Here is a 22,280-nt window from a genome sequence, read left to right as displayed (position 1 = left end):
TACCTATGTACTTTGTCAGCACCCCACCTTGCTACCTTGCTAGAGTAACCCCAGTGGATGAGTGACCCACGAAGCTCTTAGTGGCCATGTGCTGCTTGGCTGAACACAGACACACACCTGGGATCTTAGGCTTCCGAGTTTTGTTGTTGCCCACAGGTCTGATTCTTCTCTTCTTCTCAGCTCCCATCATCCACCCCCAGGCTGCTAGGCTCCCAATGTTCCATGTTCCATGTTCCATGGGGTCTCCTATCGTCACCTGCTTGCTCCTGTTTGGCATTGTTCCTGAGGCTCTACTACCTCTCCTGACATTAGATGGGCATGTGTTGACAGCCAGGGTAGGATGGAGATGAAGGGGTAGCCATTGTCTGGACAAGGCAAGAAGTCTTCTTGTCTTTAACTTGGCTGGATTTCTTTCCTGGTTGGTCCCCACAGGGTCTCTAGGAAGAATGGAAGGAAAGACTCCCTCTTCTCCTTCCCCAGGTGTGTAGTGTGGGTCTCAGCAAAAGAGCAGAAGGAGGAATATAGTCAGAGACTTCTGCCCCCACCTTCCACAGTGAGGCTGTAGACAGGTGTTTCATTGTAACTGTGAAGTGGACCCCAAAGCTCACCATTGGATGCTTGGTCCTCAGCCAGTGGTACTATTTTGGGAGGTTCAACTAGGCAGAACCTCGCTGAAGGAAGTGAGTCACAGAGTGCTGTGAGCCTCTGAGGGAGCCATCCCAAGATACTTCCTGTCTCTCATTTCCCACTTCCGGTCAGCCATGAGGTGAAGAGGTTCCTCTTCCACCTGGGCCCTGCCCCCATGATGTCAGCCCAAGCAGCCATGCTGAATCCAAGAATCCGGGAGCCTTGATAAAGCCTTCTGCCCTTAAGCTGTTTGTGACAGGTATTCTCTTCACAGGGAAGAACAGGTCACCAGGAGGGATGGATTTAATGTTTTGACCAAACAAAGAAGACACTTATCCAGCCTCCATTCATCCCATGTAAATACTTGGGTTCACAGTGACGGCACCAATTGTGTCCCTAACCCTGCTCTGACTCCAGGATCCTGGCACACTAAAGTCAGTGTGATTCTCTTAGCAAGCCAGGGGACCTTGGTACTGCTGTGGGGACAGAGGGACGGAGGAGCCATACTTGCTCTTTGATGGACTCACTCTCTCATTGTGTCTATTGATCTGTTTGTTCCTTTCTACGTATCCTAATGGCACAGATGGTTCTAGAACCCGGGACATCCCATTTGGATGTCTGTGCGTGTGTGCATGTGTGTGTGTGCGAGCGTGCTCAAATGTGTGCAGGTATATACATGTATGTGTGTGCATGTGTGTGCATGTGTGTGCATGCATGTGCATGTGTGCGTGTGTGCCCATGTGTGCATGAGTGTGTGCACACGTGTGTGCATGTGTATGTACATGTGTGCATGTGTGTGTGTGTGCAAGTATGTCTGTGCTTGTGACACCTGAACCCAGAAACCAAAGATACTTGCTGTATGTTAGCACACCACTCAGAAACAGTTTATGTCATGTTCTGTTAAATTTCAAGCACTCTGACACTCAAGCTCAAAGGTAGCTCACAGCAGGGATAAAGTCCTTTGGGAAGACAGGAGGATGTCCCTCAGAGACATGTGGCTCTCCAGAATGGCAGAAAGTTAAACACCATGAGAAAAATCACAGTGCTGTCTCCCTGCGGAGAGGGGCCATTCATTAGATGATGCAGGGGTTTAAGATGTGTGCGTGCCTGGTGCGTGTGTACACAGTACACACTCCAAATTAAAATCCGCGAGGGCAGACCTTTTGAGTTATAGGCTGTTTATTTGGGATCAAGCTGTTTCTCGCATGGTTGACTCAATGTGGCTGGCTCCGGGGTGAGTGGCCTCTGAGAGTTAATTACTTAAAGATGGTTAATCATTCCCTGGGTGATCCTGGGGAGGTATATGCAAATGAGTGCTAATTACAACACAGCAGGACAGCTATTTACCCTGTGTCTGATGCTACTCAGGGTCCTGTGCTGGATGTTTGTCCTGTATTCTCCTGTTTCATCTTTACAAGGATGCTATGAAAGAGGCATTTTCAAGTACACAAGGAAAACTCAAATTGAGACTGCTCACCTTGGCCACAGCTACAGGGAAAAACTGCTGGAACCCCATCTGGCAAGAGCGGTCTGTCCTAAAACCACCATGCTCTTAGCTGTCTTTGGTTGCCGGACTAAAATTAATTCCTAAAACAGCTTGGAGTTTAGGGCTTGGCTGACCCCACCCTAGAGAAGCCAACCCCCTTCACAGGCAAAGAGGAAAGCCCTCCAGCCCAGGACAAGCCCTTGTGAGATTTAGGGATCTTGTGGCACACTCTCAAAGGTGCCACTTTCAGGACAAGTGAGCAAGGCTCACGGGACCTGGAGAATGACTTCGGCGACCCTCGCCGGCATGGTAGCCCTAGCCACAACTTTTAACAACTGTAAGCTCAACCTCCAATCCGAGTCACTCAAGACATTTGGGGTCTGCTCCCACCCCGTGATGCTCATTTACCAAGAACCCCTCTGTGTCACCTCTGTGACCTCTTACCTGCCAGCCTGCAGCACCCCGGAAATGCTGAAGAGCCCGAAGTCCGTGATGACCACTTTACCATTGTCGTAGAAGACGTTCTTCGACTTGAGGTCCTTGTGAAGGATGCCCTTGGCATGGAGGTAGCCCATGCCCTGTAAGAGATGAGGAGACAGGGACTCATTAGGGACAACCCTGGCACTTCCTTGCCACCCTCACTTGCAGCCTCAAGGGTGGCAGAGTGTGTAGGGTCCACCTGTGGAGCTTGGGGGGCAAAGTGCATGTGAGTCACAGCCCACCATCACCCCCAGAGCCCTGCAAAGCTGCCCCCAGAGCCAATCTGCTTCCTGTACAATAAAGGAAGAAAAAGTGTCCCAGGGGAAAGAGTAAGAACACCAGAAAGGATGAAGACATCATAGAAAGGGGTCCCCTCAGTCATTTTCCCTCAATTCCTTTTTAAAGGGGCTTTGCTCCCTCTGTTACTCAGAACACAGCCCGAAAGAATGACCTGAGATACTCAGGGGACCTTCTGTGACTCCACATCAGGAACACAGGGAGAGAACTACTGGCAGTCTAGCTCAAGAGTACAGAATTAGAGATTGGTTTGCCGCCTTCTTTTGTCTTGGTGAGCAGTTCCACACCTGTATTCTTACAGTCCACTCCGAAAATTTCTGGTGGAAACTGAGAACCTGAGTCCAACCCACCAAGAAGGCAGCTGTTGAGAGACTCAGGATAGCCTATCTGACTCCATCCAAAGAGACACCCAGCAACTTGATGCTTCCCCAGCTGTGAGAGACAAGATGACTGGGTGTTCATGGGGATTCCAGGACTCTGGTATAATCGTTGCTAATGGTAACAGTCTAAATCTGAAAGGTCCCTCTTAGGTGAATGTTTAAATGCTTGGTATCTAACAAGTGGCTGCTTTATAAGGTTCTGGGGAGGTAGAGCTTGCTTACTGGAGGAAGCAGCGTCACTTGGAGTAGGTCTCTGGGGGAATGCTATCCCTGACCATTTTCTGTCTCACTTTCTGCCTTCTGGGCTACTATGACATGAACCATCTCTGTCCCATAGTGACAGGAGGGTCATTATGAACTGGGCTGCTATCCCCTACCTTTCTCATGATGACAATCTAAACCATGATCCAAAAATGAGCCTCCCTTGGTGACCCCGAAGGACTGGTCCACCATCCAAGAGGACTAAGGGGCTCCCCTATACCCACTGGCCTTTCCCTGTACCCAGGTTTCCTAGTTATGAGATGCCAGCCAGAAAACACATTTGAGACAGTATTCCTAAGGGCTGTATTTTCCCAGATTCTCTGTACACACCACCTGATGTTTTTCAGACAAAATCTAATGTTGCTGAAGTCCAGACTGGTAGTTTAATCCTGACCCTGGGTCTTAGGATCCTTGAAGGGATGGCCAGAGGGGGCTGAATCTTTCTAAGACAGTTAGGGGGCTTCCCCGCAACTCACAGTACCTTTACAATCTCTTGTGCGATCTGCCTGGTTTTGTTGACATCCAAGACAATCTTGGCATCCCTCACCACGGAGTAGAGTGTCCGTCCCTTACAGAGGCTGCGAGGTAAAAGAACAAGATCATTCAGGGAAATTACCATCATTGGTGAGAAAGATGGCCCACAGCAGTCATCAGAAGTCACCAAGAGTTGAGCCAATTTGTCCCCATGATGCCCACATGACATTAAGAGGCCTGGCACTGAACTCCAGAACTTTGTGGATTCTTCACAAATGTCAGCTGCTTCCTGCCATATAAATACAAGACCCAGCCAGGTCCAGAAGTGCCTGTGGTGGTTTGAATAAGAATGTCCCCTCATGTATTTGCTTTGGTCATGGTGTCTCTTTATAGCAATAGAACAGTGACTAAGAGAAGACAGTAGGCTTACCTACCACCCCTCTGTGTTTGTGTGTGTGTGTATGCAGTGCATGCTTGTTCATGTGTGTGCAGGTAGGAGCGTGTGTGTATAAAGGTACACATGTACCTGTGTGCACAGGCATATAGAGACCAGACAACAACTTTTGCTGTCATTTCTCAGGTGCTAACCACTATTGGTTTTTTGTTTTGTTTTTGAGATGGGATCTAAAAAAGTTTAGGCTCAGCACGTAGGCTTGGATGGCTGGTTGGTAAATCCCAGGGATCCATCCATTTCTGCCTCCCTAGCGCTGAGATTATGTATTTCTTTACACGGTTTCCAAGACACTAAAATGAGCCCTTCAGGTTTAAAAGGCCAGCGCTGAACCAAACGGGTCACGTCCCCAGTCCCCCTTGCACTTTTGGTGACAGACTGTCACTACACAGCTCGGGCTGGCCTCGAACTCATGGTCCTCCTGCTTCAGCCTCCCAGCTGCTGGGATTACAGGCCTGGCTCATATCTCAAGGGAGAGCTGTCACACAACAATAACTTTTGGTCCCTCATACCACACAGACTGCACTGTCTGCCATGTGTCCCTGTTGGGAGTCCCCGTGTGAGAACAGAAGCAGTAAAGCTGTGGCTGATGTGTGATAGGCGTCATCAGCAAATGGTACATTCAGTCCTTTAGTGGGGGGGTGTGCCTGGGGGGGCGTGTCTAGGGGAACAATAGCACCCAATCGGGCACCCGTCTAGACGGAGGGCGTGCAACCCATCTGCAGCCTCGTTAAAAGTTTGTTTTAGGGACTCGTAGTTTAGGATGAATGACAGACTGGGAGAGGGCATTGTGTGGTGACAGCAGCCCCTTCACACTCTGCAGCTTGTCTGCTCCTTCCCAGTGAGCCTGACTCCTGACATACACAGAGTAGGTACCTCGAGGAGCCACCAAAGCAATGAGTGAATGAATAAACCGAAGAGTGAATTCTGTCTCCGGTAGAGCCTCCAGAAGCCAGCATTGGATAGACATATGGACATCATTATTATGATAATTATTTTTCCACCTCTATAAAATTAACAGCTTGAACGCATTTCTTTTCATTTACGGCCTTATTGCTAAAGTGCTCTGGGTATGACGTTTCCTCCTCTGGTGTTAGTGCGGCCTTTGCTGCACACTGGACCTGGTTGGGACTGTTTGTATTCTTCAGGTAGAAGTAAGAGTGTTGGTATCAGAGAGAATCCCAGTTCAAATCCTGGCCCTGTGTCTTGCTTCCTGTAAAGCCTCGGGATGGGTTACCCAGTGCCTCTGGGCTGGAGCTTCCTCATCTCTCAGAGCAAACCTGCTTTGAAGATTAATAGAAGGACTGGATGGGATAGAGTCCTGCCCTGGTGTCTGCCATTTGAAGGGAAGTCCAGCCACTGGTTAGGATCAAAAGTCAGACTCTATGGGATTAGGCTTCTGATCTGTCTCCTGTTATCGAATGGTCACATAACCCTGGGTACTCCTGATAAATAAGTTGGCTTTTGCATCATAAAGTGTGTGTGGGGGGGTGACACTTTCTGCACCACCAGAACTCAGGTGTGTAAAAATATAGGCACTGTTCCCTGTGTGTAAAAATATAGGCACTGTTCCCTGCACAACACACAGTAGGTCCTCAAGGCCTTTATGATCAATAAAATGATGATCATATTCACGTGCGGAAGGAGAAATGGCATGTTTATCTATCCATGTAATCCCTTCCGCCCTATCTCTCTACCCTGTCCATCTGTCTTGTCTGTCTATCCGTACATCCACTCTCCATTCCATCTCCTACCTAGAGCCATGATCTTTGGTGAGGACTTGTTTCTTCACCTGCCCTGGGTGAGGTTCCAAGAGCAGCTGACTCACAGGCAGGCTGAGTCACCTGTTCAAGGTCGCCCAGCGCAGGAGCAGGAAGTGGTCTAAGATGACTCAAGGATGCCCCCTCTTTGCGGGCACAGTGGCAAGTTTGCCGAGCCTCTGCAAGCAGAGCTGGAGGAAGGGCTAGCTGAGCAGACAATTTGGCTCTGTTGACATTTAAGTATCAGAGATGGAAGACCGTGGGTGGATTCCCTCCCCTGGATACCTCGTTCTCCAGCAGCCACCTACACTCATTATAGACCAGAGTCCGTCCTCCTACACACAGAAGAGCAAATAATTGCATCAGGCCTCAAGACTCTCAGCATCTATGGTTCAGGATGACCACGTGAAGTCCTCTTTGTGGCCACCACTGACAGTGGCTGCTTCCTGTCTCAGTATGCAGTTATCTGGGGAGGCTAGCCAGAGTGGATACTGGTCCAGCTGTGATCTGGCTCATCTACGAATGCCAAATATCCAGATAGCCCACGGCCAACAGTTCCTCCCCTGGATAAATACCCAGAAGACATGCACACCCACATTTACCCTCAGATAACAAACTACAACCTGATAAAAATTCTAATAGCTTTTATGTCATGAGACTCTTGGTTTCTTAAAAAAAAATTAGAAATCTTGTGGGAATATGCTTTTGTTTTAATCCCAGGTGTAGGATATGGGGCTGCTTCAGGCTGTCTACAGCAGCTGACGGACTGGCTTCTTGCCCTAGAAGGGGTGCGATTTTGCCAGCTACAGATAGTTTCTGCGATTGCGTGACATTTGGAATTCTGGGGACTTTTGAGAGGACAAATAAATGCTAGGGTCCTAATTGGTTGGTTGCTGTTGGTTGCGGTTTGTTAAATACTCACATGCAAAGAAGAAGCAAGGAAACAAAATTAGATTATCCTGATGGCAAAGATCAAACTTGCACCTAAGAACTTGACACCCCTAGTCAGCAGGAAGTAGTCTAATGATAAGGGCACCCCCTTCCCCTCTATTCCTTTTTCTCTCCTACCTAGTGTTACAGGGGTTTGAACAGTTGGAAGAAGAGGGGTGGAGAAGAGTGGAAGAAAGAAGAATATACAAAGTAGCCAAAGTCTGGCTACACTTCTACCCACATCCAGCCCGGAAGTAATCTGTGAGAACCTAAGTAACTGCAGTCTCCAGTTCCTATGCTGACATCCTTGACCCCCACTGTGATGGTCGGAGAGGTATGAACCGACAGAGGTGACTGTCGGATGGTGGGGGGGGGCATAGGAAAGTCTCACCAAAGAATTCATTCAGTGACTTTACACCATGCAAGGACACGTTATGAAGGTGGCTGTCTGCAACACTTGAGTCACGGCCAAAGCTGGATTGAGCTGGCCTCTCGGTCTTAGTCTTCAGCCTACAGGCAGATGACAGTTTCTTTTCTTTATCAGCCGCCTGGTCCACTGCATTTTATTAGAGCAGCTAAGACACAACCCAAGTTCATCAACAGAAACCGGGGACACGATGAATAAGTCACACGGTAATGCACAGTCATACACGGCCGTGTAAAATGAATAGAACCCCCTGACAGCAGACAGCGGGGTGAAGCTCACCGCATGAAAGGAGTCTCATGAGACTGTTGGAAGAGTCCATTCCTGGCCTGTGTGCTGGAAGTTGGAAGGTCACTAGCAGTGTCTGTGTATGTTTATGTGTGTCTCTGAGTGTGTTTGTCTGTCTGTGTGTCTCTGTCTCTGTGTGTGTGTGTCAGAAGAGCTGCTTTGGAAGGAAGAGCATCAGGGGCTATGCTGGGCTATGCTGAATGTTTATATTTGGGAGTTGAGAATACAGATAGCCACCATGTTCTGCCCTGATGAGACGGACACGTTGGCCTGTGGGTCTTCACTTGATTAAAAAAATAAATACTTAAAATTTATGTGAGAGGAACTGGGGAGATGGTTAAGGAGGTAAACTGCTTGCCTTGTAAACACACAGACTTGAGTTTGCTCCCCAGAACCCACACTTGCCATCCCAGCACTATGGAGACAGAGACAGGCATGATTTTGAGTTTGTTGGCCAGATAGCCTAGTCTAATGGGTAGGCCCAAGGCAATGAATGTCCCCGTCTCAAAACAAAACAACAACGAAAACAAGGTGGAGAGCTTCTGCCAAGGTTGACCTCTGGGAAGGCTGAGGGGAGAAAATCCAGTCAGCTCAAATGTTTATGGAACCGGCTGGCTGAGCCTGGAAGGAGGCTGACCATGGGACCCTTGCAGACACGTCTCGGGTGGCAAGGAGCTGAGGATGGGAGAGAGAAGATGTGGGTTTGGACACATGGGATCAGTGTGACCTTCATGAATCCTGCAAGGTCCGTCTGGGTTATCTTCCCATTTTACAGAACCAGATACTGAGATCCAGGGTGGGAAGGGTGGGACAAACCTGCTCACACAGCCACATGTCAACCCGCACACAAACTTCTCCCAGCTTTTCTCCAAAAGGCCATGCAGCTGGAGAGCAAAAGATACAAAGTAGCCCCAGATCTCTAAGGTTATTTACAGCCAGCTTGATGACGTCAGGACGTAAGGGGAGACACAGTATCCTCATCTGTAAGATAGGGCTCACTCATGCCAAGGGCGTTCTATGCAGCCAGCATCTACGCCAAGAGGTGGGGCTACATTTGGTGTTTCAAAGACTCCAAGATGCACATTTATATCTCAGAGAGCGGGGCATGTCTTGTAGCAAGTCACAGGGCAGAGTACCATGGGCGCTGTCTGTCTCTCTCGGTAGCACACAAACATATAGTGCATGTACCTGTGGAGGGCATCTCCAGTCACCACACTGTGGTCTCAGCTCCTCTCAAAAGATGAGGAAGGCAAGTGTCAATAAGAATTTGTTGTCATTGTCCCTAGGGAGGGAGACCCGGGCCTCATGCAGGTCAGGCAAGCATCCTACAACTGAGTTACATTCTTAGTTCTTGCATTTTGGGGTTTTTTATTCTGAGGTAGGGTGTCCCAAAGTTGCTCAGGCTGCCCCTGAGCTCCTTTTATAGTCCAGGAACCTCCCTGCTTCAGTCCCTTAAGTGGCTGGGATTATAGCCCTTGGCCACCAGGTCCAGCTGAGATGATTCTTTTCAATTAGCAAGTTTAAAGTTGCATGTAGTTATTATATACAATAGATTTTGGTGAATATAAACATTGTGGAATGACTAATTCAAGATTATTAGCGCATGCAGTACCTTAGATACTTACCTTGGGCTAATAATGAATACTGTTCTTAGTGATGATCACACACACACACACACACACACACACAAGACAACCCCTACAGCCATCTTCACAGGCTAAACTGATGCTGACAATCCCTCACTGAGACTCTTCCCACGTAACTCTAGGTTGCATCAAGTTGACAGTTAAAAGCTAACCAGCACACATATTGGCCAGTGTGCCCAGTGCTGCCAAGAACATGGCTGTGCGGATGTCTCTCCTTCATCCAGAGCTGGCAATGGGAACAAGGGTCCTTGGATGACACTTGTGCTCTAGGAGCCCCTCGCTTGCTTGGCAGCATCTTCCTCTGAGGTCCTGGTGCGCATAGATCTTCAGTAAGTACAGCTATGACATCTCTATCACCATCCCCTAGGACAATGAAGATGAATGAAGCCTGCTGTGCTCGGGAGCGCTTAGTCTGGAGGTCAGGAGAAGGTGCTTCAGTGGCTCGGGGCTTTAACTGATCCTCTTCTAGATTCTGAGGCAGTATGTGTATATGCATACACATGCATGTGTGTATCCATGCACCCCTCTTGGTACACACATGCATGTGTGTCTATCCACATACCCCTCTTGGTATCTCTCTGAGTGACCAGATCATTTCTCCTAAAAGAAGCACAAAGACTGCTAGGGTTTTGCCTTCCCTGCTGGCCATCTACCTCTCCCAGCTTGGCTTCTGGCTCTGGCCCCAAAGCTACCTTGAATTTTTTTTTTAAATCTGAGAAGTGCAGTGAGCCATTAGGAAAGATGGCCCTGGGGTGGAAAATCTGTGTCGTGAGCTAGCCTGCCATGGGCTTGTCAGGAATGGGACAAGCTCATCCAGCAGGGTCAACCTTTAAGGTCTTGGTTTAAATGGACTCACTTGACCTAGATCTTAGTCATAAAAGGGATTCACACTTCTTTCTATGCCTATCTGCTCACCAGCATGCCCAGTGGACCCAGAGCAGGTGTGAACAATAAGGGGGCTAGGACAATGCTGGTCTTTTAGGGGCTCAGCCACTTCTAAAAGATGACAGAGATCCCCAAACCACAGTGTCCCACTAAGTGCTATCCATGACATATAAGGACGTTGCAAATGTGACCAATTTAAGATAAGGTGATGGGACAGACAATTCTGCACCATCTGGTGGCTCCAATAGAAAGGTAATGAAGACCCAGAGGCAGCTCTGAGAGAGGATGAGGCCAGAGCAATGCATCATGGGTCTAGACGACAAGTACTGGCTCAGAAGATTCTGGAAGGCAATTGCCAGAGAAGCAGGAAGAAGATCCCTCCCGGGAATCCCTAGGAGAATATAGCCTGACCTGTACTGGGATTTTTAACTCAGAGAGTCCCATTTGGACATCTGACTTCCAAAATGGATTTTTATTCTTTTAAACTCCCTGTTTCCAGCTACTTGTCACAGTAACTATGTGACGCTAACCCAGTGGGCAGTTAGTAAGGATTGGTGACAGCATACTGAGACCACGCAGGTGCAGTCTCTGTCTAGGGCATAAATGGTGACTCTTAGAACCATTGATAAAATTATCACCATTGATAAAATTATCACCATTGGGAATATATAACATATATAGGTCAAGAGGTAACGTGCTTGCCTCACAGAGGGCCAGTGTTGGGGGAAGATTAAGGTTAGCTTAATGAAGAGGCCAAACATGGAAGAAATCTAGAGGAGAGAGACCCAGATGCTGGCCCATCCAGTGCAAAGGCCCTGAGATAGGGTGCCATATGGGGTGTTTGAGTAACCCAGTCAAGGCTGGACTCCAAAGAGCTTGTCCCAGGGTTTGACTCTGCTAGCCACAGCTAAGAGGGAATCATCCCAGCCTCTGAATCTCCCGAGTACCCAAGGCAGTTGGTTTTTAAAAATCGGTTGTTATTTTTAAAGCTTGTCGGTTGTCAGGGCGATTTACAAATGTCTGCAGTTCCCTCGACTCAGCATCCTGTCCCCAACTTTGCGACACTCAAAATCCCACTGAATTGTCCCATGCTCTTTCTCCCTCCCCCGAGCCAATAAATCATATTCCAAGTGACAGGTGGCACACACTACCAAATTCTGGCCTCAGGCAATCTCTAGCTTCTAAGTCCTCCATGAATCTAACACTGATGATATTAAACCTCGGGACTTTGGGGGAGTTTATAATAATAATAAAAAAAAATTCCAGGTTAGCTGCTTATAAAAATGGGAAGGGCCGGAGATTTGTCACTTGCTTAACACAGCGTGTTCCTAGGAAATGAAGAATTATGGAGTTTCATTAAGGAAGGGCTTGCTCCCGGCTCACATCCAAGCTGGGCAAGGAAAATGTTGCCAGAATGAGCTAAGGCTAGACTCCAAGGGAGAAGGTCTTGGCTTTGCATGTAGGGACCAGGTGTTGTGAGGTGTTGGCGAATGTGGAGCCAGCGTGTGACAGCAGGCAGCATTCTCAGTTACCCTCTACCTTATGTTTTGAGGCAGGGTCAGTCTCTCATTTGGCTGACTTGGCTAGCCAATGAACCTGTCTCTGTCGCCCCAGCATGCACATGGACTTTTACACAGCTGCTATGGACTTTTGGGTCCTTATACTTGAATAGCAAGTATTTTCTCCACTGGACCATCTCCCCAGCCCTGGGACTTGGCTTTTGTTAACTTACTTCTCCCTCCCCCTGCCAAACATGGTTGCAGAGCTCAGAGATGCCTGGCAGGAAGAGGGAGGCACACACTCTCTGTGGTCTTTCTGTCGTCTCTCTTCCTACTGGATCTGAGTTATTTGTTAAGTGGCCAGAAGCTGGCTGCTCTGGCCCTTTAAGGACTGAGATGTGTGGCTCTGGCCATGCTACACTCTCCTTGTCACCCTGACTACAACCCGGTGCTGGAGGACACTGGATGACATTCATCCTCTCTGGTCTCACTTGCATGGGGAGAGAACATTCAAGATCCATAAAAGCACCTCCCCCCCACCCCCGGAGGTAAGACCTCCAGCTCACTGCAGATCTGCAGGCTACAGTAGCATTTTGTCACACTGAGAAGCCCAGTGCTGTGTAGAACACTGTTTAAAGACATCTTGGGATGTGCTCTTCTCTGAGCCCTGATCCTTCTCAGTCAGCATCTCTGTCAGCCTGCAGTATCATCCAGGATTCTATCCGTCATGGCCACTCCAGACCTATCTGCTAGATCAGATAACTTCATTCACCCTTTGTGCATAACACACCGAGGTTGAACACTCCAGCTATCCGCTACGGTTTCTAAGTGACCCATCAAATTCACTTGTCCTAAACATAACCCCTCAACCCAACTGTGAATGGCTGTGGAGATGAAGCCTTAGGAAAGGAATTAAGTGAAGCCATAACATGGGCCATCGCTGATGCTGTTGGTAGGTTACCATGGAGAGAGAGACAGGAGAAAAACCTGCTGTTTATTATGGCTGCTCTCACCAGGTACATGAGCCATGCTATTGGACTATCCATCCTCAAGAGTCCTGAGCTGAATGAACCTTTAATCTCTATAAACTTCCCAGGCTCAGGCATTTCATTACAGCACTGAGAAACGGAAGACAGCAGTATTACAAAGTGAAGCTTTGATCATAACCTCCTTATATGGCCACACAGAGTGCTAGACCCCCTGGCTTCCTAACAGATACAAAGAGAAACACATCAGGAAACAATGTTTTTTTTTTTTTTTAAAAAAAAAAAAAACAAAGCCAAATCCTAGTTCGATAGAATGACCCACAGAAGGCTCTTAACTGAATGGCTCTGCTTTCTGTGAAACCAAGTTCTGCCAGAGAGAGCTTGGAACTGCTCCGACCAGAGGGAGACTTTCCCACCAATGCAACCACAGTGTGTGCAGGTGACAGACAGGAGGGGGATCCCTTGCTCGGAGTGGATAGTCCCATGGAGGAGACCAGCAATGGGGGAAGCAGTTACAGAAGATTATACAGAAACAGAAGAACAAGCATGAGGGTGTCCACTGACAAGGTAGTCAGGGTTGGCCCATGGAGAGGCGTGGTGAGGGCCTTTTCCACACTCTGTCACTGCAGGGTAGGGGGCTCTGGGCTGACTTGAGACCACTTCTAACCAAGTGTTCCTTGTCAAGTCTCCTCAAGAAGAACAGCAGCATCCTGTTTAGGGGGACAGTCATCTTTGGGGGCTTTTTAGGGTATGGAGGACAATGCAGAGGCTTCTAGGTGACTTTCATTAGCTGACTCGTCTCAGCTAATCCTGCTTCTTACACGTGTGGGAGCCTGTGCACATGTGTGGATATGCACGGCGAGGCCCGAGGAGAGCCTCTGGTGGTGTTCCTCAGAATGGCCCGCCTGACTTCATCTTTAAATTATCTTATTTTTGCATTCCCCTCCCCCACTACCGCTCTCTCTGAGACTTGGTTTTCTTTGTTCTTTAAGACACTATGACTATTCCCACAGGACAGAATGGGGAAACCGAGGCAGTTAGCCCACCTAGTTCAGAACATGCACAAGAGCCGTGGTAAAACTGTCCTGAGTTTCCAGGGCAAATTACCAGAAAATCTCTAGAAGCCATGGCGCTCTGTGAGGGTGGGGGTGGGTGGGGGTGGAACACACACGCACCACAGTCAGTTTCCAGTAGCTCAGCAGAAGTGCGGTCACATGCCGGTTGTTAACTGGGGACAGGATGTCCTTCTCCTATCCTTTCCCAAGCTGTACCTACTCAATGTGGATACCCTCTCCTCCGCAGCACTTTGGAGATTAAATGAGATAAGGTGACCGTCTTCATTATTCAAAGCTTCTATGACAAGCCACAAAACTGAGAGTTTCTGGTGCCATCTTGCCTGGGGCAAGGATGCTACTTACAAAAGATACATTCCGTATAAAAATCTAGGGTCTCCCCTCCCCAGCACACCAACACAGAGGGCCGTTGGCTCTCCATTTGAGCCTTCATCTTGAATCTTCACATTTTTCTAGGACTTTCTAAGAGCCCCTGGGAAAGGTGATTTCACAAATATGGAACCCCCTGATTTAAAGAAGGACCCTTTGGGAACTCAGTTCTACTGAGCTCAGGGGAGACAACCTTCCTATCCTAGAGACTGCCGCAGCCATGATGTCAAAATAGCAACAATGGAGCTCCTTGAAGGGAGGAGTCCAGCATGGTGGAGGAGGGGAGGGCTGCCCCACAGGTGGGAGTGAGGGCGTGTGACAGAGCAGAGTAAAAAGCAGACTGCTGCGGCCAGAACCGGAAGTGAACATCATCTTCCAGTCCTGACTCTATCATCTGTCTCCCAAACCATAAGGTCCTGTTTCCACACCTCCCCCCACCCCCAGCCCCTGAGAGCAGGATGTAACACCAAGGGAGGTTTTACATGTTCTGTCTTAACATGGGATCTACACCATCAGCCGAACACAGGGGTGCTTCCTGTGCCCCGCCCCATCAGGGATGAGATGACAAAGGACCAAACAGAGGTTGGACTTTCAGAGTTGGATATCCAAACCCCGTGGGCACTTGTTGCTGGCCCGAGTCACGCTTCTATTTCATCTGAACAGTACACTGAACTGCTGTTTTAAAAACGTATACACCGCTCACCTAATTTATATGCATTGAAAACTCACAAAGAGGACGGATCGCAGGGTATTGGCAGAGTTATCTCTGCGTGCTAAACCTAGGGCTTTACCCATTTTCCGTCTGCTTATCTCTCCTTTCTAATTTCTCTCCAATAAACTCATGTTACTTTTGTAAATTGAGAAAAGACGGGGGAAAGGAGCAGAGGTGGGGGAGAAGGGGGAGGAAGGAAGGTGAGAGGAGGGAGGAAGAATTCTGAGTCAGATGGAAGTGAAACCAGACGTGTGTTGTTTGCTCTGCGGAAAGTTTGGAAAATAACTGGGCTGCAGAGACATGGAGTCGAAGCACAGAGTGCAGCCTGAGCCGGGCTCCTGCTCAGAGCAGCGCAGACTTGTTTGCTGTTCCTATCTGCTGACCTGGTTTTGCAAATTCCATGCACATGGCAAACAGTGCCTCCCAGAAAGTCGAGCAACGCCTCTGCCCTGGAAAAGTTCAGCCTCTCATGAAAATGACAGGCAGAGCTGTATGTGTGTGCCTGTGCGTGTGTGTGTGTGTATGAAAGTATATGTGTGTGTGTATTGTGTGTGTGATATGTATGTATGTCTGCATGTGTGTCTCTGTGTGTATATGTACATGTGTATTGTGTGTGTGGTATGTATGTATGTATGTATGTATGTATGTGTGTCTCTGTGTGTATATGTATGTGTGTCTGTGTGTGGTGTATGGATGTATATGTGTATATGTGTGCATGTGGTGTATGTGTATTGTATGTGTATACATATGTTTGTGTGTCTATGTCTGGTATATGTGTATGTATATGTATGTGTGTGTGCTGTGTGTATGTGTGTGTATGTATGTGTGTGTGGCATATGCATATGTGTATATGCATATATTTATGTGTGTATATATGTGTGTGGTGTGTATATGTGTATGTCTGTGTGATTTCAGACTGAACTCAGTGTCCTAGGCCACTAGGCAAGTGTTCTAACATTGAGTCCCATCCCCTTCCCGTTACTATTCATTTTCAGTTTTAAAAATTAAAATTATTATGCATGTGGGGTGCATGCTGTGGTATGCACATGGCGGCCAGAGGGGCAAATGACTTACTGGGGATCCTTCTGCATCAGGACAGTGGGGAACGAAGACTGGACCCAGTTTTTCCAGAGCCCCCTAGCCCTCTGCTCACACTGTTCCAGGCCAGTGGGAAGCAGGAGACTTAGGAAAGACCAGACGCTGAGGCCTATTGGGAATTTTCATTACAGCCATATTAGTCAAGTATCTTTGTCCTGAACAAAGTCTGGCTCACAACCACACTGGCTTCGCAGGTGTCTGTGGCTGCTTCCGTGCAACGACAGTGGTTGCCTCGATGCAGCAAATACTATGACAAAATTCTATGGTGCTGGACATTCACTGGAAAGACCTGCAACACTCCCTGCCACACATGCCCTAAGAAATGGAGCTCCGGGGACGAGGAATGTGAGCCCTGTTCTAGTTTCTGTGGCTGTGATAAAACACTCTAAGCAAAAGTATTTAGTAGATGAAAAGGTTTATCCATCTTCCAGATCACCAGGTGCCATTGAGGAAAGTCAGGGCAGGAACTCAAGCAGGAGCCTGAAGGGCAGGCCTGTTGGCTTTTCTATTCAGCTGTACACTCCCCACCCCCAACCTGGAACTCTCTCACTAAGCACATACAGCAGGAACCATGGGGGATGCTTCTTGCTGACTTGCTTATAGGCTCATGCTTGGCTACCTTCCTTATATTCCCATGCCTGCTTGCCTAGGGAATGGTGCCACCCACAGTGTGCTAGGCCCTCCCATATCCATTAATAACTGAGACAATCCTCCAAAGATATATCAACAGGGCAATATGTTCGAGACAATTCTTCAATTCAGGCTTCTCCTCACAGATGACTCTGGACTGTTTGGAGTTAACAAAGCTGACCGGGACTATGATGGGACACTCTTCTCTCTAGCAAGGGAGGGTTAAGGCCAGATGGGTTTTCTATCCCTTTGCTTACTCCTTCATTCACTCTGCCGCTCACATATCCGTTCGAATGTTGGGCTCACACCCCCTATATCTCCTACCCTGCCCTTCCAGGCACCATGCTGGCCTTGGGGACATCCACTCTGGAAGCAGATCAGATAGTACATAAGGCAGTGCCACCAAGTGTTATGGTGTAGAGACAATATTGCATTTGGGATAGGACTAAGCTCTGGGGGAGAAGGGACCAGACAGGGAGCAGTGCAGAAAAGCCAGATAAAGAACCAGCCTTCCATTGGGTAGACACTGGCTGTGTGTCCATGGCCACCTAGCCAGAGAGGAACACACTCAACTCAAGCCCACTTCTCCTGTTTCTCCTCTTCCTCCATCCCCTGTCCAGAACTCAACACCACACTCCCATGGAGCCTTCCCAGGGAGCTCCCAGGCACTAAGTAAGCTGGAAAGTGTCCCTCTGCATGAGGCAAATCCCACATTGCCTTAAAAGCCTTTTCCTTCCAGACAACTGGCTTAGATGAGGCCACAAGAGCAAAGTGACCCATGGTATGACCACAGGACTGTCACAGCTAGATGAAAAGGCACAGGTGTGTACGTGTCTGTTATCGTTTCTTTGAGTACACCTATCTGTGCCCTTTCCTGTGCACACATGCAAATGCACAGATGGAGAGGTACATACGTGTGAGTGAACATATGCATGTCCAGGTATTGAACACGGTACACAAATGCAAGCATGTTTATTGCTGTGGTTTTTGAAAAGTGTCCCCACAAAATGTAAAGCCTTGGCCTCCAAGGTAGTGGTATTATGAGGTCTTGGGGACCTGTTAGAGGTGGGAACTAATGGTTAATAGGGGGATGTTATAATTAATATTATCAACTTGACGGGGTCTAGAATCAACTAGGAGACAGGCCTCTGGGGCATGCCTTTGTGGGAGTTCCTAGATTGGGCTAATGAAGATTGGAAGACCCATGGGAATGTGGTCAGTATCATTCCGCAGACAGAGATCCTGAACTCCATAAAAATGAGACAATGAGTCAAGTACCAGCATCCATACCTGTCTGCTTCCCTCGTACAGACAAAACGAAGAGCTGAGGGGAAAGTGCGAAACCTTCCTTCTTTAATCTGCTTCTGTCTCGGGGTGTTTTGTCATAGCAGTGAGCCAAGAGGCAATCTCTACCCCTGGTTTGTGCTCCTACCATACTACCATGATGCACCTGGACTCATCAAAGGCCCAGACCAAGAGCTGCCCCGACAGGGATGTTAAGCTGATTGATACGTTTGTATAGGTATGTTCTCGCATGTCTAGTGAAAACAAACATCCATGTATGGGGAGGTTCCTGCATGTCCTTCCATGTGTAGGTGTGTGCCAATGACCGGAAGCAGGGCCAGCTACACAGGATATCCTTCACGACAAGCCCCGAACTGGATTCTTACCCTTAGAAAATGCTCTGTGTCCATATTACCTCTGACCCCAAAACCAGTCCTCTGCAAACTGGAAGTTGAAGTTTCTATTGGCAACAGGGAGATTGGAGGGGGGGGTCAGTGGGCAGAGTGCTGAAGGGTCTGGGCAGTGGGATGGGTGTTACGGTGGCTGCCGATGGACAGAGTGCTTTTTCCTTTAAGGGTTCGAAATGTTTTAAATTTACATTTTAGTGCAGTTTTTATAAATGCATGAAAAGCCACTGAGCTGTACAGTCAGCTATATGCATGAGATGAGCAAACTGTGCTCTGCAAACAATGTACAGGTTGCTTAATAAGCCCAAGGGGAAGTCACAGAAACCAAGGACTCCATCTTGGCTGGTTGCATTCACTGAGACTCCCCATGCTGGGAAAGGGGGGGGGGACTATGACATGCCACAGCAGACCTGTCAGAGCAGGGAAGGTCTCCCCCACACTTCTGTTCTGCCTCCTTTGTATCAAAGAACACCCGTATTCTGTCTCTCAGAGCTTTGGAAGTAGATAACAGAGGACCTTGAGGTACTGAGGGCTAAGGTGGCAAATTCATGCTGGACCCTGGAGGAAAAACAAATTCACAATCTCGATTGAAATGGAGAAAACTTGGGAGCCAGGGGAGTCTACTTTGGAGGAGCATTTGCTTTCAGGAGAAACAGAAAAGAGGGCGTCAAGGAGACAGGCTTTCTTAGGGAGAGGTGGTCACAACCAGGCAAAGGAGCTTGGAATTTGGAGTCAGCCACAACTGGGTCCCAGACCCAATGTTGATTTTTTTTTTTTTTAACCATAAACGTTCAGCTGTGACTGGCTTCAGCCTATCCAAAGTGAGCCCTGTCACTTCCAGGTTGGGGAACTTTAAAGCCCATTGCTTCACGTCCAGTCTGTCCTTCATTTTGTGCCAACCTGATGAGGGAGGCTCTGTGCTGATATGCAGAGTCACAGGATCACATACACAAGACGCCCCCAAGCAGCCACATGGAAAGGGGGGCACCCCAGAGGATCACCCAACCCACCGCTAACTTTAATGAGTGATTTAAAGTGTCAAACTTCAATTTCACAGTTGTTTGTCTCTGCAACTTACACGTATCCCACCCTGACTGAAAGCTAGGAAAACAGGAAACGGCCAGAGATGACTGCTTTGCATGAAAAGACACTTGCTGCCAATCCTGGTGACCCAACTTGAATCGGCAGGGACCCCACTCACTCACTCTACGGTGGAAAGAGAGAACTGACCGCCACACAAATGCCATGGCAGATGAGTGCCCACAGGTACGACGATCAATAAATAAATGTATTATAATTTTAATAGGCATGCAAAGAGATCGGATCCTGGAAATGCTCAATGAATACTGGTTATGAGAGTGGATTAGTGGGTCTCAAAATATTAAGTGAATCGAGGCCACAGGAAGTCAGAAGAGGATGAACCAGAGTCAGATCAACAAAGATGCCGTGATCGGGACAAGCTCACCAAGAAGGATTGCTAGAGAAACTAAATTCCTTTGGTGTGGGATTGTATTTTTCTTGCTGTTTAACAAACATGGTCTTTTCCCCTCAAATGCCCATGGACATCTCCATCTTCATAAAACCAGGCTGTGGGGAGGCTTTGAAGGAAGTACAGGCAAATGAGAATCTCTGCTTGGCGAGACTGAATTTCATGTTTTTCCGTTAATAGCTTTCTCCAGCGTGTCCCAGATAGCAAGCCAGTCACCGTGGGAATGTGACCTCCCCTCTTCATCATTTCAAAACAGAAGATAAGTGTCCAGAGAGATTAGAGAGAACGGGTGTTGTGCCCCAAGAGACTGTCACATCCCCACGAGCTAGATGAAAAAAAAAAAAAAAAAACAACCACTCCTTGTAATCCCTATTCCGAATATTTCCATCAGCCGAGGAGCTTCACCTTGTTAATCTGTTTCCATCGAAAGTCCAGCCAGTCCTCTTCCCCTTCCACAAAAGCCAATTTAGAAGGTGTGGGAACAAAATGTAAGCTTTTGCCAATTTCTCAGAGGCTTGAAATCACAAGGCAAGTTCACATTCCTTCCCCATGGCCCCTTTAAAGCTCTCAACTCCATGGTGATGAGAAAATTCTTATCTGATGTTTGCCTGGGTAACTTCCCCCCACCCCTGCCCTAGACTCTGGCAAATCCCACAGATACTACAGAGTCTATCTAGGAGATGTTGAGGATAGAGATACAGGGGTCCCAAGCAATGCACAGGCACTTCTGTTATCCATGTTACTTGTGTGATGGTTAATAGGAGAAGATGCTCTGGTACCCTGGCCAGGAGATGTAGAAGAAGAGCCAGAGCCAATGAGGATGCTCACTCAGAAACAGACCCTGACCCTAAGGTCCCAGATCGTCCCACCCACTGTCATAGAGGTTACCATATCACGTGAATTACAGTCAGGTGGGTGGGTGTGGTTAGCCCCATGGAGGAAACCAAAGTAGAGTCTGACCATCGAATGATGGGTACCCCCCTGCCTCAGCCTCAGTCTAGAGCTCAGGTGTCCTGCTTCCATGACCTTGGGCTCTTCGTGAGATCAATGCCAGCGGCTGAAGTAGAGTTCTGCTTCTGGGAAGGATTTCTGGGGAAGTATCTTTTTGGAGCCCGGTGTGTAAAATATAGTCAGAGTTCACACACGTCACACACGTCAGGACAGCTGTGAGCATTCTATGGCACCACGTTGTACAGTGTAGTGGGGTGTGACCCTTCTTTCTTCTCTGTTGGTGTGTGTGTATGTGTGCATGCATGGGTGCATGGATGTGTGCATGTGTGTGCATGTGTGAGTGTGTGTGTGTGTGTGCACACACGGGAGCATGCGCATATGGAGAGCAGAGGCCAAATCAGGTGCCTTTCTCAATTGTTGTCTATCTTGTTTTTTTGAGGCATCTCCCACTATACCAGGAGTTCCACACTTTAGCGAGAATGGCTGATCAATATGCTACGGGGATCCTCCTGCCTCTGGGATCATAGGCATGGGTTGCTCTGCCTGGCTTTTAGGTGGGTGCTGGGAATCCAGACTTAGGTCCTCATGCTTGAATAGCCAAACTCCGTATCCACTGAGCCATCTCCCTGGTTTCCAACATTCTCCCTTCTTACAAAGTCACCCAGGGCTTCGGTGTTTTGGGATGCACCTCCCTGTTGGCACCGCTCTGTTCTACGTGAACCACGGCTATCCCTCTGCTTGCAAGATTTCACCCTACAGATGCCAAACTCTGCAGATGGCTCTCGTACGCGAAATGGCACAGCACCGGTATACAGTATATGCACATGGTCCTCTGTCCTTTGAAATCACCTCTAGATGATTTACATAACAATATCTCTCGTACATGGAGTTGCTGGCCGTCTGTTATTGTGAACATTCTATAAGTAGCTCGTATAGCATTTAGGGAGAAGAAAAAACAAAACAAAACAAAACAAAACAAAAAAACAAAAGCCCCATGTGTTTAGTTCGGACACAAATATTGCAGATGTAGCTTCACAGAGTGAGACAGAAAACAGTATTTGATGGGGGAGTGGCATGGGGTCCAGTACATGTGACATGATCTCTCCACTCAAATAGATCCAGTGTGCTACTGAGTGTACAATCAATTCGAATGTTTGCCTTTGGAACCTTCTAGAACCACTCCCCCACCCTGGACTATTTTACCATCCGTGGCTGGCTGACCCTGGAGATACGAATCTTTGTTCAACACTAGCTCTTCTGTCTCTTTCCTCACCCGCTGTGGTGGTATGACCGAGATGTCCCCCTCCCCTCCAGTCTCCACACTTGGTCCTCAGTTGGTGGCACCATTTGGGTAGATGTAGGAACAGCAGCTTTGCTGGACTGCAGGCATCAC

The 22,280-nt window shown here is 48.2% G+C and overlaps 1 protein-coding gene across 1 annotated transcript in view; it reads right to left on the bottom strand.

Annotated features, from left to right (window-relative positions):
• The window catches only part of Ksr2 (kinase suppressor of ras 2), a 352,941-nt gene that overhangs the window by 13,948 nt on the left and 316,713 nt on the right, over positions 1–22,280 (bottom strand). Inside the window, exons 16-17 of the mRNA XM_028765415.1 lie at positions 4,013–4,109; positions 2,558–2,691 (exon numbers count right to left, since the gene is read on the bottom strand). Of these exons, the coding sequence (XP_028621248.1) occupies positions 2,558–2,691; positions 4,013–4,109 (231 nt within the window). The remainder of the gene's footprint in view (positions 1–2,557; positions 2,692–4,012; positions 4,110–22,280) is intronic.

Source organism: Grammomys surdaster, unplaced genomic scaffold, assembly GCF_004785775.1.
Source record: "Grammomys surdaster isolate TR1022 unplaced genomic scaffold, NIH_TR_1.0 164, whole genome shotgun sequence".
Lineage (NCBI taxonomy): Eukaryota > Metazoa > Chordata > Mammalia > Rodentia > Muridae > Grammomys > Grammomys surdaster.
The sequence above is the reverse complement of the archived record's forward strand: the minus strand, read 5'-3'. Positions and strand labels throughout refer to the sequence as shown.